We start from the raw sequence: 15636 nt of genomic DNA on the forward strand, positions 1-15636 counted from the left end.
TCGGGGGTGGGGGGGTGATGGAGGTTGGGAGGGGGGAGATGTTGCAGAAAAAGGGGTTGTTGTGTACCTGTTTCATTGAAAACTGTTAATAAAAATGTATTGGGGGAAAAAAAATATTGGAGACTGGGGAGAGGTGGGGGTCTCCAATTCTCTGAAAATGGTGAATATTTCTCTACTTCTGGATTTAGCAATAGCTATCCTGATATTGTAGGATGAGGCTTTAGCATTGGTGATGGCAGTTTTGTATTGTTTTGAGATGGATTTGAAGGCGATTCTAGTGGCCTTGGTGGAGTTGTTGATCCAAGTATTGGGAGCAATCCTTTTTTCATCACGTAACTTAAGGAAATCCTGATTGAACCAGGCGTTAGAATGTTTGGATTTCTTGGCTTTTTTGAGGGTGAGAGGTGCCACCAGGTCAACAGCCTGGGTGATGACTGTCTTGAAGTCATTGGCAAGGCAATCATCTATTTTGTGGTTCCGAAGGAGGTCGTGGGCTTACGTGCTATTCTGGATCTGAGGCTTCTGAATTTGTACCTATGCAAGTACACATTCAAGATGATAATTCTAGCCTAGATCCTCCAAGCCCTCGATCTGCAGTACTGGTGGATATCACTGGACCTTCAGAATGCCTACTTCCACGTCCCTATTCACATGAGGTTCATTGGGGGCCTAGATCTTTACCAGTTCAAAGTTCTGCCGCTCAGTCTTTCTTCATCTCCCAAGTTTTTCACCAAGCTGCTAGCGGTGGTGGTGGTGGTGGTGGCTTGCCTCAGGAGGAAGGACATTCATGTGTTGGGAGGGCATTCATGTCATCCAAGCAGTCTGTTGCACAGCTTGGGATTTTCAAAACATATTGAGTTTCACTGTCCCCGTCCATTCGTTTGATCAAAATGGTCTTTGGCACTCGCCTGGGCTGAGCAGTTCTGCCTGAGGACCGAGGGACGAACATTTTTCGGATGGTGCAATTCCTCCAATCCCAGGGACAAGTTCCCACTTCAGCCTTCCTGCGTTTGGTGGGTCTCATGGCCTCCTGCAATTCTGATGGTCCTGGAGGCCTGTCTACATGGTACGACGTCCAATCATCGACAGTAGTTTTTTCGATGTGTGTTTTTCTGAAACATTTTTGCCGAAAAAACACATCAAATTTCTTTTGGCTGGTGGTAAAGCGCATATTAAGGGTTGGGGCGGGTCAGGAACAGTAAAAAAAAATAGGTGGGATGGAGGCTTTGGGTGACCCCCACCCCAAAATAAAAAATGTAATTCGTTTTTTTGCCAAATTAATTTTGGAAAAACACCCATCAAAAAAACAGTAGTCGATGATATCACATAGAACCGTCTACACATGGGATCGCATCAGTGGCTCCTCCGTTGCCACTGGTCTCAATTTCAGGGAGACATGGCAGATCTTGTGCACGTATTGAATTCAGTTTCTCTAGGCCTTGCATGGTGGTCTCTGCCAGACAATCTGTTAAACAGTTCATCGCTTCGGTAAATCTGACCTCAAGTTACGCTAGTCACTGATGCATCCTTGAATGGTTGGGGTGCTCATCTGTCTGACTTGACGGGAATGTGGTATCCCTCTGGGACTGGGGAACAAATCAACTTGCTGGATTTGAGAGCAATCAGGCTGGTCCTGGTCGTCTTCCTTCCCTCTGTAAAAGTCTGCGCTGGTGCTGACAGTCAACACAGTGTCTATGCATTGCCTCACCAAGCAAGGTGGTGTGGTGACCTTGCCGCTATGTGGAGAAGCAATGCGACTGTGGTTCTGGGATCTGGAGAATGTTGTGTCTCTGATGGCAGCTCACCTTGTCAGAAAATTAGAATGTTACGGCAGATGCCTTGAGCAGACAGACTTCGGCCTTCCATAAGTGGGAGCACTGCCAAGAAGTTATGGCAGAGATTTGCTCCCGCTGGGGAACTCCTGAAGCGGACCTCTTTACTTCCAGCGTGAACAGAAAGTGTGAGTTGTTCTGCTCCATGGAATTTCCTCAGTAGCAAGCTCTGGGAGACGCTTCGACGGTAAACTGGACGTTCAACCTCCTCTATGCATTTCCACCAATGCTGGTCATCCAGCTGTTTCTCAGGAGACTGCGCCTTTTCCGGTCCATGTTGATCTTGATCACTCCAGACTAGGTTCAAAGAACTTGATACCAGGAGTTGCCGGACCCGTCCATCTGCCCTCCATGGTGCCTTCCAATGACATTGGATCTGCTCTCGCAGGGGCGGTTCCTCCACCTAAACCTAAATGCTTGTCTGCTGAGATGTTGAGCTACAAGAGTGGGACTTGTCGAACGACATTCCGGATGAACTCTCAGCTCAGAGACATGCCATAGTTATGCCTGGAGATGGCATACATTCCTGGGATCTGGACCTTTTATCCTGTTCTGTTTTCTCAGTGTTGGAACTTTTACCATCTTTGGCCCAGACAGGCATACAGATTGGCACTGTAAAGTGATACCTGGCTGCTATCTCAGTGTTTAAAAGGACCCCTGAGCAAAACCCTTTCTTCATATTTCCCACTGTTGTGCAATCATTGCACGAAATGTGCAACCAGTTTACACCACAGCAGTTTCTGGTTCTGGAGTGGGATTTGAATTTAGTGTTGACATTCCTTATGGGCACTCCACTCCGTTGGAGCCTTTGCATGCATGTTCTTTCAGATTACCCACCATTAAGGTGATATTCCAGGTGGCCATCCCTTCTGTGAGTGAACTCCAGTTGTTCTCTATTTTCCAGTGCCCCATCCTTCCAAGGTAGAGGAATGATACCATCGTCTGAATCCGGTGCAGGTTATCAGCTACTAGAAAGATGACCAGCTTTTTGTGAGGGATGCTCTTGCCTATGCTGGCAGTGCTATTACCAAACAGGCCCTTTCAATGTGGATCATTCTCTGCATCTCCGAATAATATGATCTGACTGGGAAAGACATGCTTGAAGGTCTTCGGACTCATTCTACCAGAGGTCTGACTCCACCTCAACCATACAGAGAGGGGGCCCCTGCCTTGAACCTTTGCCAAGCAGATATATGGGCTTCTCTTCAAACTTTTGCATTACTGCTTGGATTCAATTTCAGCACCGGAAGCCCACTTTGCCAAGGCTGTCCTCCAGAGTTTTCTGATTTAGTTGGTGTCCTCTTGGTCTCCTCCCTTCTCCCGATCCACAAATTGCTAGGGGAGTCTACCATGGATGAGGAATACGCGGGAGGAAGGAATCCATTAGAAGAGAAAATTAATTACCTCTCAGTAATGTACTTTTTGATGGATGTTCCTCCCACAGATTCCTCGTAGCCCTCCCACCTGCCCTACTTGTCCTATAGCTAGTGCACCTTTGGTTCCATGCTACTTCAGCGTCAGTGAACTTGGGGGGGTACAGGGGTAGGGGGCGGGTGGAACATAGCTGGGCAGTGCCTCAGTGCCTCAATATATACTGGACCCGCCGTCATGTCTAGCGCGTAGTGGCATTGAGTGGAGCCAGCGCTGAGCTGTGCCCCCTTGTGGCAGAAATGTTTTAGAAGATCAGCTGCACTGGAAACGAATATTATAGATGAGGAATAATCTTCAGAAAGAACATTACGGAGAGGTAAACAATTTGTTCTTTTGTAACTCGCTGCCCTTTGTGTAGGTTTGGCATAGTATACATTTCTGCCCTTTGTCTTAACTAGTTAATGAAACAATGCAATCCAAAAGATGGTCCCTACCAAGTGGGACTGGGCTCTTCACTTAAGTGTATGCAGCCAATGTTGTCCCATTTCAATATGCCTTCAGTGACGTATCAATGCTATCACTTAAAGTTCCCTGTTTGATAACACCGAGTAGCAGCATATTCTGCTATGCAGTGGCAATAAATCATGTACCAATGGGTGCAACTTTGCTCATCTTGTCTTGTGGTTATCAACTTTTAATGCTGCATTGCGGGTGCTTGGAAATTAAGTATGCAGCTGCTCAGCAAACCACTCTGTACCTTTAATAGATATGGTATTGACTGTCCACCCACCACATCTGTGACCACAGAGGCTAGCTGAGAACAGCCACCAAACATACTTCAGAAAGTTGATTGGAAGCCATTGGCAACTGCAGTGTCTTTTTATTACGAAAAGATGGCAGAGTACACAAGGGGCCATATCACAGAGACTTTGCCCCAGTGCAAATGGAAAGTTGCATGGTAATTAGCACTAGGGCAAACTACCCTATTTCTAAAAACACTGGGACATATTAGAACACCATTGCATCATGACAAGTGCATTTTGGTATGGGATTAACACCAGGGCAAAAAAGATATATATTTTTTTATAATTGCTTTATTTTGTACTTCGTCTAGGGTATTTTATTGTGCTTCATATTTTGATTTATAAGGACTTGGCAGTATAGGGTTCTAATGTGTGAATTATTGTACTGTACTGATTACTATTTACTGTATTTTATGTGTACGTTTTTTATGTAAAACCATGGACACAATTAAAAAAGGATACATTTTCGATGCATTTTTGCACCAGGGCAAAGTTTGCACTAGTGCTAATACCGAATGGTATTAACACTAGGGCAAACTTTGCTCTGGTGCAAAAATGCATAAAAAATGTATCTCTTTGGCACTAGGGATTTTTTTTCCCCTGGTGTCTATACCATGCCAATCTGCTTTTGTCATGGTGCAACAGTTTTCCAATATGTCCCAGTGTTTATAGAAATAGGGCAAACTTTACCCAAGTGCTAATAACGTGAAAATGTGCACTTGGTATGTAGTCCATACCAATACAGTTTGCCCCATGCATCCAGTATGTACTGTTTCAGAATGAGGGGATCAATAAATAACAAACAAGTAATACTGTACACATTATCAGTCACACATTTATGATAAAAAAAAATCAGGGTATAAATGAAAAGCACAGGTGTATAATGTACAATATATTGAACCAGTAGAAGTTAATGCTGGGGCAGATGAAATCGTGGGACCCAGTTCAGGAGGGTGTTTGTCAAGTTATTAAGGCTCACATCAGGTTTCAAACCTTGGTTCCCAATCCTATCACAGGCTCACCAGGTAGGCTTTCAGCCCCGTATCCACTGCTACTACAGCGAGTGACGGGCATCTGAACACATTTGTGCTTGGAAGGATGCCTGTGTCACAGTGTCCTCCTACTCAGTGTACCTGTGGCCAAGACCACCACGTGAAGGTGCAGGTGCTTTCACCCCTGTTGAATGGCAAGGCGACACCTAGTGGTAAAATCATAAACAGCACCTCGAAAAGTCGTGTATGACCAGTATCGAGGATACATTGGGGTCCAAAAAGCATTGTTATCTGTGGACAATGTGACCGATTTGCACAAACATTGCCCTCAGGAACTGTAGGCTTCCCCCTTTTTTACTTTTGTATAATGTGTAAGTTTCACCCTTATTATTACATAACATGTTGGCATTTACGTTTTTTCTCACGCATAGAATATTTGAAGCAGTGTTAACTGTTTTCTTTTCTTTTCGCTGCTCTTCACATTTCGTACTCACGAGGATTTAGGTCACATCCAGGTAACCAAATTCTGAGCTGTCTGAAAGGAATTTCTTTTCAGTGCCCTGAGTGAGCATCTTCTTAAATCTGACCTCATCTGTCTGCCTATCTTCTCAAAGATCATGTTAGATGTGCTCTCCCTTTAGTTCTATAGGTAACAGACCTGCTTCTTGCCGCATAGTCTCTAGGTGGATTGAGAATTAAAATAGCATTTACCTTCACTTGAAAGGGTCTCTTCAGCTTCTTTTTTTAAACCAGTGGATGTCTTGTGCATGGGCAGTTTTGCTGTGATTTCCGACGAATAAAAACACTATAAAAATGTTGTTTGAGGTTCAATGGTACTCCTACACTGTGAGTGAACCACCTGTTATCTCCAATGTTATCTGAGCAATATTTGAGCAAGGTCCCTGCATAGGCCCAGTAAATGGGGGAAGCAATTATCTCATCCAGACGGCAACAAACATAATTCTTAGAATATATTCACATGCCATCAAATTTTAGGGATATGAAATTATTTGAAATAGTAATATATTGAATGTCCATGTAGTGCTAACCTGGTACCACTGTGTTTTCACTTTGTTGCTGTCTACATAATAGTTGTTTCTATTGCCTAATGTAGTTGTATTCAACCGTGGAGTGTTGAACGACATAGTCAGCCCTTCCATATACCGCATCAGCATGTAAGCAGAAGATTGAATTTTGATCTTGGAAGTGGATTCTTAACTCACTAAGCTGGCCTTTTTAAAAATAATTTTGTGAGGATTACCAGTGTGTCGGAAGAATCTTGTACAGTGAGCAAGCACTGGAAATTGTGTCCCGTCCGTTTTCTAAAGAACAAGTGAATCCTCAATTCAAGTTCCTTAAACTGGAAAGTTTTATTGGTGCTCAAGATTTCAAATTGTGATTAGGTTGTTTGCAGTTCACCAAAGTTTCTGTGGCATGCGTGTAGAACTACTTTTCAATCATTACTCTTGGAATCCGTCTGCAGGTTCCTACTCTGCACACAGAACACAACTAACCACTGCTGCCAATGGACCCCCGATATCAGCATACATATAGAATGTGCGATGTATGAAGACAATATTACTACAAAAATTGCACACCTGTGGGCACGTTTAAACCAATATTTCAAAAACAAAGTCTATTTATTTCAGCTTAATGTGCACCAATTCCAATTGATCATAACATATCAGAAATTACCAAGGACCATAAACCTCAAGTGAACATTTCCAGAGAAGGGAATTTTATGTTATAAGTGGAAAAAAGTAGCTTAGTGGAGGTAACATTCATGAGTTTAAAAAGGACCTGCTGTCATGATATCCAAACATGAAGCTTCTTAAACAAAAACCTTGCATTGAGCAATATTATCGTCTAACACTTTGCATGAAGTGTCATGTTTAGCACTTGCACACACAAACATATGCAAGCAATGCATTGAAAAGTAAATAGTGCACATAAAACAGTGCCCTAAAATTGGGACTCTGAATTAAAGTATCTAATAATAGGTCATCGAGGAAAAGAAAAATTCAAAGTGAGTTTACAGTTTTGCAGAACTCCTTTATTTGACCTACACTTGTACTCACTGGGCTACATTGTAGCACTTTCTGGCTGAACTGGTAACAGCGGTCTATCAGTTTTAAAAGCTTACAATACTAAGGCCAGGACAGACCAGCGATTTCACCCCAGTATTTGGCCAAGTGGACAAAAATGGCTGCTGCTGTTTTCCCTGGGGCTGAGCTCCCTTGTAGCTTCGACTTCACAATTAATATACTGCTTCTGTGATATCCCTGCCCAAGAACCCAGGACCTCATTGGCATTGACAGAGACCCTGCCCACACTCTCCTTGTGATTCCCTTTACTTTTATCTCGTGGAAGTCTGACAGAAACAGCAACCAGACCCCATTAAACCTCCAGGTTTATTGTCTACGGAGAAAGATTGATGAGTTGTTTGGTGGCCAAATTCCTTCCAATAGTCATTGTTGCCTCTCTCGTCCAGGCCCTGTTCTTTTGTGTGTCCAAGACAAACTGGAAGGTTGTCAAGTCTATACTGAAATTCACTTGACTCTGTCAACCAGGACACACTTAGAAATCATAGTCTTAGCATCATAACTGCACTGGATGTTTGCTTGACAACTAGTTCATCCACAGTCACTGCACCATCATTGTGTCCATGAAGAATTTGACCTCTGGGAGCTGTACGTTTGTGAATCCTCAATATTAGCCACTCTTCACGTCTCCTTGCGTTACCCAGATAACATCCCTGATTTGAGAATGCTAGTATAAGTTTAGCCTATTTTTGGACCCTAGACCTTCCAGTTTCTTTTATGTGGCTATCAAATTAGACCATGATTGGATGGACCGTATTACGAGAACTATTATCTTGCCATAAAAACATAGTTTATTGTGTCTTTGCACAGTTCCAGTTTTGTCACATTTTAACATTGCATCAAACGTACGTTCTAATCTTGCTTGCATGTATTGAGTACGTTTTGTGATAATTCTTTTCTGTAAAATTCTGCCACCCTGGGTTTTTTCATTTTTGCCCAAATTCCTTATTTCAGCTTCTTCCTATGGTTTATTATTAACTTGTAAATATATTATGCATTTTGTTTCTTTTTGCAATTGTCCTTGTCACTTACGGCTGTACCGTCATAACGCTTTGTATCTTAACATTAACCACCATATGAACTAGACCTGTTTTTTGCATTTTTTATTGTTTTCATAATATTGACTAATATTTACAAATTCGTCATGTTTTTTTCCTGTAATACTGCACTTTTAATTTGGAAAAGTGTTGTTTGACAGTTCAGTTAATTAGTAAAGTTTGATAGTGGGCAAACGATTTTGCTTCTCCATGACCTTTGACTTTAAACATTGCTTCCTTATAGCTAGAATGGATTAAGATGTCTACTTTGGCTAAGCATGGGAATGATGTCTTTCTTCTTTGCCAACAGCTTCCTTGTTAGTTTCATGGTGGATGCCCGCGGGGGCTCGATGAGAGGTAGTCGTCATAACGGCATGAGGATTATTATCCCACCTCGCAAGTGCACAGCACCCACGCGCATCACCTGCCGCTTGGTGAAGAGGCACAAGTTGGCCACCCCACCGCCGATGGTCGAAGGAGAGGGACTTGCCAGCAGACTGGTGGAAATGGGGCCTGCCGGGGCTCAATTCTTAGGGTGAGTAGTAACAGATCCGGGTGGTTGGCTTTCTCATCAGCGCTTTAATTTTATTTACTCTTTGGGCTTGAATAGCTTCTCATGGGGCAGGACTTCATAACTTCTGCTTCTACTGATGGCAAGACCATCATTATGTATGCTGGATGATTAACCTCCGCTCACTCACCCAAGTAGGCCTTTATGGATAACCTTCACAAGATCCTGGCTGGATATACTGGTTAGAACTGATTTACATTCAGAAAATGTGATCCTTCTGTTAAACATGAAAGCTGACATCGTTCTTTAAAATATTGTAAATGGAAAGCCCACCATGATTTGGTATACATGAATATACTTACTAAAACATTTGTTCTTTACTGTGAGTGGCGCCATGTTGAAAACTGTAGGTCCTGTCAGAGTGACAGTTTGTTCCTAATATCCCCTTCTTATTTTCTCTTCCTGCTGCATGGATGTTATTCAGTAAACTGCACCTTCCTACCAATCTTCCCCCTCTACATGAAGGGGAGAGCTTGGTTGGCCGAATCCTGCAGCTTGGGCCGCATGGAACAAAATTTATTGGGTAGGATGCTGTATTTCCGGAAGGAGAGATGCAGAATGTCTGACATTTATGTTTCAGTTTTTTTTTTGTCATTCCCATGGTTTTCCTTTTATCTTTTCTACCACTTTCAGTTGAGTTATGTCACTGAAAGGCAAATCATAGTGGCTTCACCTTTTATAGCTCTGCTGACTGTCCTGTGCTTATAGGCATGTCTATTCCACTGCAAGCATTCTGCTTTCATAATTGCTATTCGTTTGTTTGTTTTTTAAAGGCGACTGTTGCAACCATATCAAATGCATTTTAGCATCGAGTGATAGTCATTTAATTTCAATTCTGTTGCAGAGAAGGTATTCGCATGCTTTGATCCAACGTAAATCGCAAGCAATGCCCCACAAAACACCCTTTATTTTACAAAGGGCTGTCTTGTGTATTCTTATTAGCCACCTCTATGTGAGCCTCATGGGTAACATAAATTTGGATGGACGGATCAGCCAATCAGATTTCTATACTTTTTTGCATTGAATGACCGCCATAATGGTCAATTTCTATAAGTATCAAAAATAGGATATAAATCTCATCTTCAGATCTGAAAGCAATACCATCATGCTTAATAATTTGAAAAAAAGGGTACAATACACAAACCCTTTACTTTTATCAAAGGTTATACTTTGGATAACTTACCTGTAATGCAACCAGCTAGTCAGACTTTTTCCATGGTATAAAAGTACGTTTTTAAAAAAACGTAAAAGTAAAAAACAGCAGCGCTTTTCGAAGAATGATAACCTTTTTAGGTCATTAACAGCTTCATTGCTACTTTTCAATGCTTACTGGGTCCCTCACCGGATGGTTTTCATGCACCCAAAGCAGCTATTCCCTTAATAAGGAAGAGGGGACCGATTATATTTTGAATTTGTGTGAAAAGGAAGTCTAGTGCTAGCCTGCATATTTGCTAAGTAAAGGAATGTGGGGAGTGACATTGATTTCTTGTTTCTATTGTCTGCTGAGAATCAGAGCAATTACATGTAAGAAAAGAGGGTTAGATGGCAGTTTGTAGATTTTGTTTTATCAAATAAAACATAATTATAAGTTAATTAAATGAAATCAGGTTATAGACTTCTTGAATGGATCTTGCTGTTCCAGAATTCCCAAACTCCATCATGGCCAGAAATGTTGGAGTAGGGAGATTGCACGTCCATGGTATGTCTGATATTGCTCTTACTGGAGGGGGCCCAGTGACATGAACTCTGTTACATGTTAATGTTAACTTAGGTGTGTTTAGATGGATGATATCTTTGGGAGGACTTGTAATAGGTTTTTTATCCAACCAATAGCTGTGAACACCTGAAATGAGAGGGTGTCTTTGCTGTTTTCTTTGTGTATTTAGGAAAGCACGTAAAAGGGACTACATTGTGTGTCCCTTTGAATTGCATCCATGAGATGCTCTTTTATTTTGGCAAGTGATCTTTTGACGATTCCCTTCTGTGCTCTAGGTATTTGTTGGTTGGGTTCCCACGTAGCTTGGTGTGGTATTTTCAGCTGTTTGCTTCCTGTAATTAGACACTGTTTTGTAGGTCTACTTCTCCTTTGTGGGCAGGTGTAATAACAATGATATTGTTGTTATTTCATTGAGTGTTTGACCCTCTTTTCAAATTATTTGCATTTGCACCCCTGTGATTTATGTTTATCTACTATGCTCGATGTGGTTCTGTCTGAAGCTTTTTACGTCGCGGTTGAATTGAGTTCGATCGCTGTAGAGCAGCCTGCATTACACTCAAGTTTTCTTGCTGTTAATTGCTCTCAATTGCGTCTGACAACTTCCTGAAAGAGGATCGTGTAGCACTGAAGGCAAAATATGTGCAAGCCTAATGAAGGCACAGGATACTTCTGTCCAGGCTTTGAAGAAGAATCATATTATTTTGTTGGTTAACATAGTAGTCGTACACAGAAAGATCGGGCCCTAGGCGTGAAACTCCTCTTGCGCTTCTTCACTCTATCGTTATCTGAGTTTGGTTTTAGCTGTGTGGTCACGGGTAAGTGAAGATGCTGCCCACACCTCCTTTTGTGAAGAGAGCAGTTTGGTCCCGGATACCTTGCACTATTAATTGGAAAGATGGATATCTACAACAAAAGTTTTGCGAAACCAATTGTGGTTTTATTAGTGTAAGGAAGACAGATTGTCTTAAGTGGTCAGCCGACACGTGTTTTGACCTCAAGGGTCCTTTTCAGATTAATATTTGAGCCCCGTCTATTAGTTCTTGGGCTGGATTTTCCCACTGTGCTGGTTAGGCTGGTGCGTCCGTGGCTGTCCCGGTGTACAGTGTCACTCTGTCGGTGAAGCACCACCTATAAGCCAAAACTATTGCATTGAAGTACAGGTAGGAGGTAGATAACGTGATGGATGGCACACAGGTTTTGGGTGGTGTTTGGTTATTTACTTACCCATTGAGTGCCCATGACAATGCAAATTCGTATAGCCATTCTCACCCACCACACACTACCTGCCACCCACCCCAAAAAACATCCTCCTAGGCTCTTTTTTAGTTAGTTCTATTAAGCAGTAAGATCACACTTTAGCCTGCCAGTATTATTTCCGAGCAGTCTGCTGAGAGTTAATGTCTTGACCAAGAATGCCTTCAGTTACACGGTTTACATCTCTTCCATGTACTGAAGTCCTTTTAAAAACAAGCAATGACAAAGCCACCAGTTTTGGCTTGAGGTATTTGAAAGGAATTCGTCATGTATTGATACCATGTACCAAGCTCATCATTCCATTTTCCAGCTGTTGCTATCTTATGGCCTGGTAGTACGTTTATCAGTGCCTAGCCATACCTAGGCAAAAGGCCAATGCTTGATCTATTATAGAATCAAACATTTGATTCCTTGCCAAGCAAGACTCATGTGCACACTGGCCCCTGCGGCTGCAGTTGCACCCCACCGACCAAAGGAAAAAAACATTTGCAAGCAAAGACCCAGAACCTGGAAACAACGTAACACACTATCATAGGACTGGCATGTGAACCACTGTGTGAACTTGGACAGATGGCGCACCTTCAGTAGTACTGCCAACATGGCTTCTGCTGCACTGTCAGTGCTGGTGTAAGTGCTCTCTGGTCTATGCAGAAGCGGACAGTCTGTAACAGGGAGAAGATGACCAATATGATCCCAGTGACCCCATATTCTGTATCCTAAAGGACAAACAACAAACTGTGGCTGTATTCGGCACCTCGGAACCTGATTTCCAGAGTGCATGCGTTGTTGATAGAAAGCTTGTGCACTTGCAATAAAGCTTCCCTTATTTGAGTTGGGCCACAGCTCAGTGCAAATGAAGTACCACCACGTTAATACAGGGTCTCTGTTTTTGTGGTCTCTATTTTTGTGGTCTCTGTTTTTGTCAGTATTACAGAAGGGATCTTGCACCCCCTTCTGTGATACCAAATTGCGGCTCCTGTAAGGCCTTTGGTGTTTTGTTTGCTTGTACTTGCGATGTTGTGTTCCACAGTTCACAGAAAAATAATTCGCACATTCATATTGTCTTACTATATGTGTACACAAAGTGACATTAGGTGCTTTCTATTCATGATCCGAATGCATGCAAACAACGTGTCTATGTTCTGTATTTGGCACCAAAATATAACATTTCTAAAATGTTTTATTTTGTTTTTTCCTCTGCTTCCCTAGCTTTTGGATGCTTCCTAAACTATTTTTGGACATGGGACAGGAGCCTACGTTTTCGTACATGTCGTTTGTTATCAGATAATCTACAGCCAGTCATTCTTTCGAGCATGACATTAGTTTCTTGTTCAGACATAATTTCTTGTAGATCAGTGAACTTCTCCTCGCATTCAGGGTATTACCATATTACGTTACTCACTCACTGCTTGATTTTGGCACTACAATCATAGTTTTTTGATACAAAACAAATGTATTAATGTTAGTCATCCTAGCCACTTGTTCTGTCTAGATATTTCCAATATTAATTATTATGATCGCGTGACAAATCTAGGCCCTGTATACAAAGGTTAAAGTAAAAACTGGGCAATTCTGCGGCAAGCACCAGCCCATGTAGCAGCAACCACGGTATGCTGGAGGCAACAGCCACACATACTCTTAAGTCTGGCCCCCTTTCCTCCATACTGCAAGGGCATCGCTCGCTAGAGACGGAAGACAGAACCTTTTTCCCCATAAAAAAACCTTCTTTCTCTTTAAATTTCGAGTCGCGTGGGTTGTGTGGCCCTGGGAGAATGCGCTCCCCTGACTCTGCTCAACAGCGCCACTCCTCAGTCCCCTTTTCCGCGTCTACGGGAACGGGCCGATTTCACCAGCGCTCCTGGGTTTGGTATGTAATACCACGCGCTCTTCCCCGGATTCTTTCTTCTATCTTTTTGTCTTCTTTTTGTCAATCAGGTACTTGGTCCTCCGGCGCCACTCTCCTCCCCGGTGCATGTCAACTTCAGCAGGCTTCAGCAGGTGTGTAGCCTGCGTGGGGCTCTTCACTACATCCGACCTCCACGCTCTTTGCCTCCTCTGCCTTGGCCCCAACCACAGCTGGGAAAGTTGTACTGCTTGGGACGCACTTACTCCACATACATTGATCAACCGATTACGTCGGTTGATGGAGCTCTTGGAAAGGTCACCTCCAGAGGACGTGAAGGACTCCATCAGATAGAGATCGAGGCCCAAGGGAGGGCCGCTGTTTTCCATCGCACCCCGTAAGGGTGACTCTTTCCCAAGGAAACACCCAAGCGGGAGGAACCTTTCTGGTTCTCGCACCAGCACATGTACCAAGGCTAGTCCAGCTACTGGCCTCACGGCCGAGGGGTCATCAGGTCCTTCCGGGCACAGGGCTGAGGGACCGCAAGGTTCTTTTTCTAGGTGTACACCCGAGGGGCAACACCCAAGTACCTGTCTAATGTCCAAGGGGATGCCTGCGTGCAGCATACCGGCGATAATGCTGAAGGAAATAAGCCTTTCAGGCCTGGCCTGAGGTGCAGAGTAGGTCTCATGCTCCAGTGCCAAGATTCTGAAATGAGGCTCGGCCCAGGGAGCCAAGCACCATGACCTCGGCAGGTGGCGCACAGCTTGACAAAATGGCTGCTGTGCAAGATAACATGGCCACTCACCTGATGCCACTCCTAGGAACGGAGAAGCGGGAGAACGAGTTTCAAGGTGGGACTGGTGTCAACCATGTACATGGCCTACTGTTTATCCATCAGCAGTGCAGGGCAGGTTTCCCCTGCAACCGAGACAGAGTGCGTTCCGGCCCCAGCAGCTGCCAGCCACTATGTCAATATCACCTGCCACCTCACCAGCCTCCGAAGACCAGTTCTACGAAAGGTTCCTTGTGCTGATGCAAACTTCTTAGATGGGGACCATCCTTCGGGATGCTATCAGGGACATGCTCCCTCCGGTCACTCCACCAACGCCCATAGTCATTCCTCCTATGGCTCTGTCACCACAGGCCCCAGTGCAGCCCCTGCTGCCCCAGCCGGATCCTTTGATTCCAGCTCCCCTACCTCCCACACTAGAGGCGGTTCCGCACCAGCCTCCGCAACAGCCACCGGCTCTGGTTCCTACACCGTAGCCCACGGTGCCCAGTACTCCTCCACCCGCCCCGGACCATCCAGACACCCTGGCGGACACAGATGAGGAGGACCACCAAGACACACCATCGTCAGCCAAGGCCTCCCATGAACAACTTGCACGTTTGGCGGAATATTTGGGGCTTCCTCAACCGGAGGTCGAACAGCCGGAGGGAGGTGTTTTGGCAGAAGTCCTCACTCTATGTCCCCCTAACAGAACGGGGATCCCGATGCAGAAGGACGTTGTTGCTTTGGCCAAGAAGGGGTGGCTCAAGCCACACTCGGCTCAGCCTGTCAATCAGCACCTCAACTCAAATATAGGGAGATGGAGGGGGATCCACTCTTACTGTCAGCTCATCCTCAACCACACTCTTCGGTGATTGCTGTGGCATCACTCTACTCGAAGTCTCAGTCGTCCTCGGCCACCTCCTCCCCTGAGCTGCTAGCAAGGAGGAGAAGATCTTAGAGGCGTACAGGAAGAAGCTGTACTCCAACACCTCAATACACCTTTGTCAATCCAGCGCTGGTGCCATGCTGGCAGCCGTTAACCAGAGGCTTTGGCGGGAAAAGTTCCTTCCAGAACTTCTGGTTCAGAGCCAAGCACGCTTCAAGGCAGGGCTAGAAGAGGCCAAACTGGTGGCGCAGGACATCATGGAGTCCACCGTGGCCCACGTCGATGCCTCTGGCCGGGCTATATGCATTGCCACGGACATTAGGAGAACTGCCTGGCTTTGGGCTACTAAGTTTAACCGTGATGTCCAGGAACACATATTGGACCTTCCATTCGACGGTAGTGACCTCTTTCACTCTACCACCAATAAGGAATTGGATAAAAAGAAGAACAGCT

General features: G+C 44.2%; 1 protein-coding gene across 8 annotated transcripts in view; it reads left to right on the top strand.

Moving 5' to 3' along the window:
• The window catches only part of ANK3 (ankyrin 3), a 2768233-nt gene that overhangs the window by 2178049 nt on the left and 574548 nt on the right, over nt 1–15636 (top strand). For 6 of the 8 annotated variants that reach the window (XM_069611216.1, XM_069611217.1, XM_069611211.1 and 3 more), the window contains one exon: nt 8448–8672. In XM_069611216.1, coding sequence (XP_069467317.1) covers nt 8448–8672 — 225 coding nt within the window. Of the gene's footprint in view, nt 1–8447; nt 8673–9132; nt 9232–15636 lie in introns of all 8 variants that reach the window. The other 2 variants (XM_069611214.1, XM_069611215.1) reach the window with 1 other exon arrangement.

The sequence above is a fragment of the Ambystoma mexicanum genome, chromosome 8 (genome assembly GCF_040938575.1).
Source record: "Ambystoma mexicanum isolate Mex_15411 chromosome 8, UKY_AmexF1_1, whole genome shotgun sequence".
Classification (NCBI taxonomy): Eukaryota; Metazoa; Chordata; class Amphibia; order Caudata; family Ambystomatidae; genus Ambystoma; species Ambystoma mexicanum.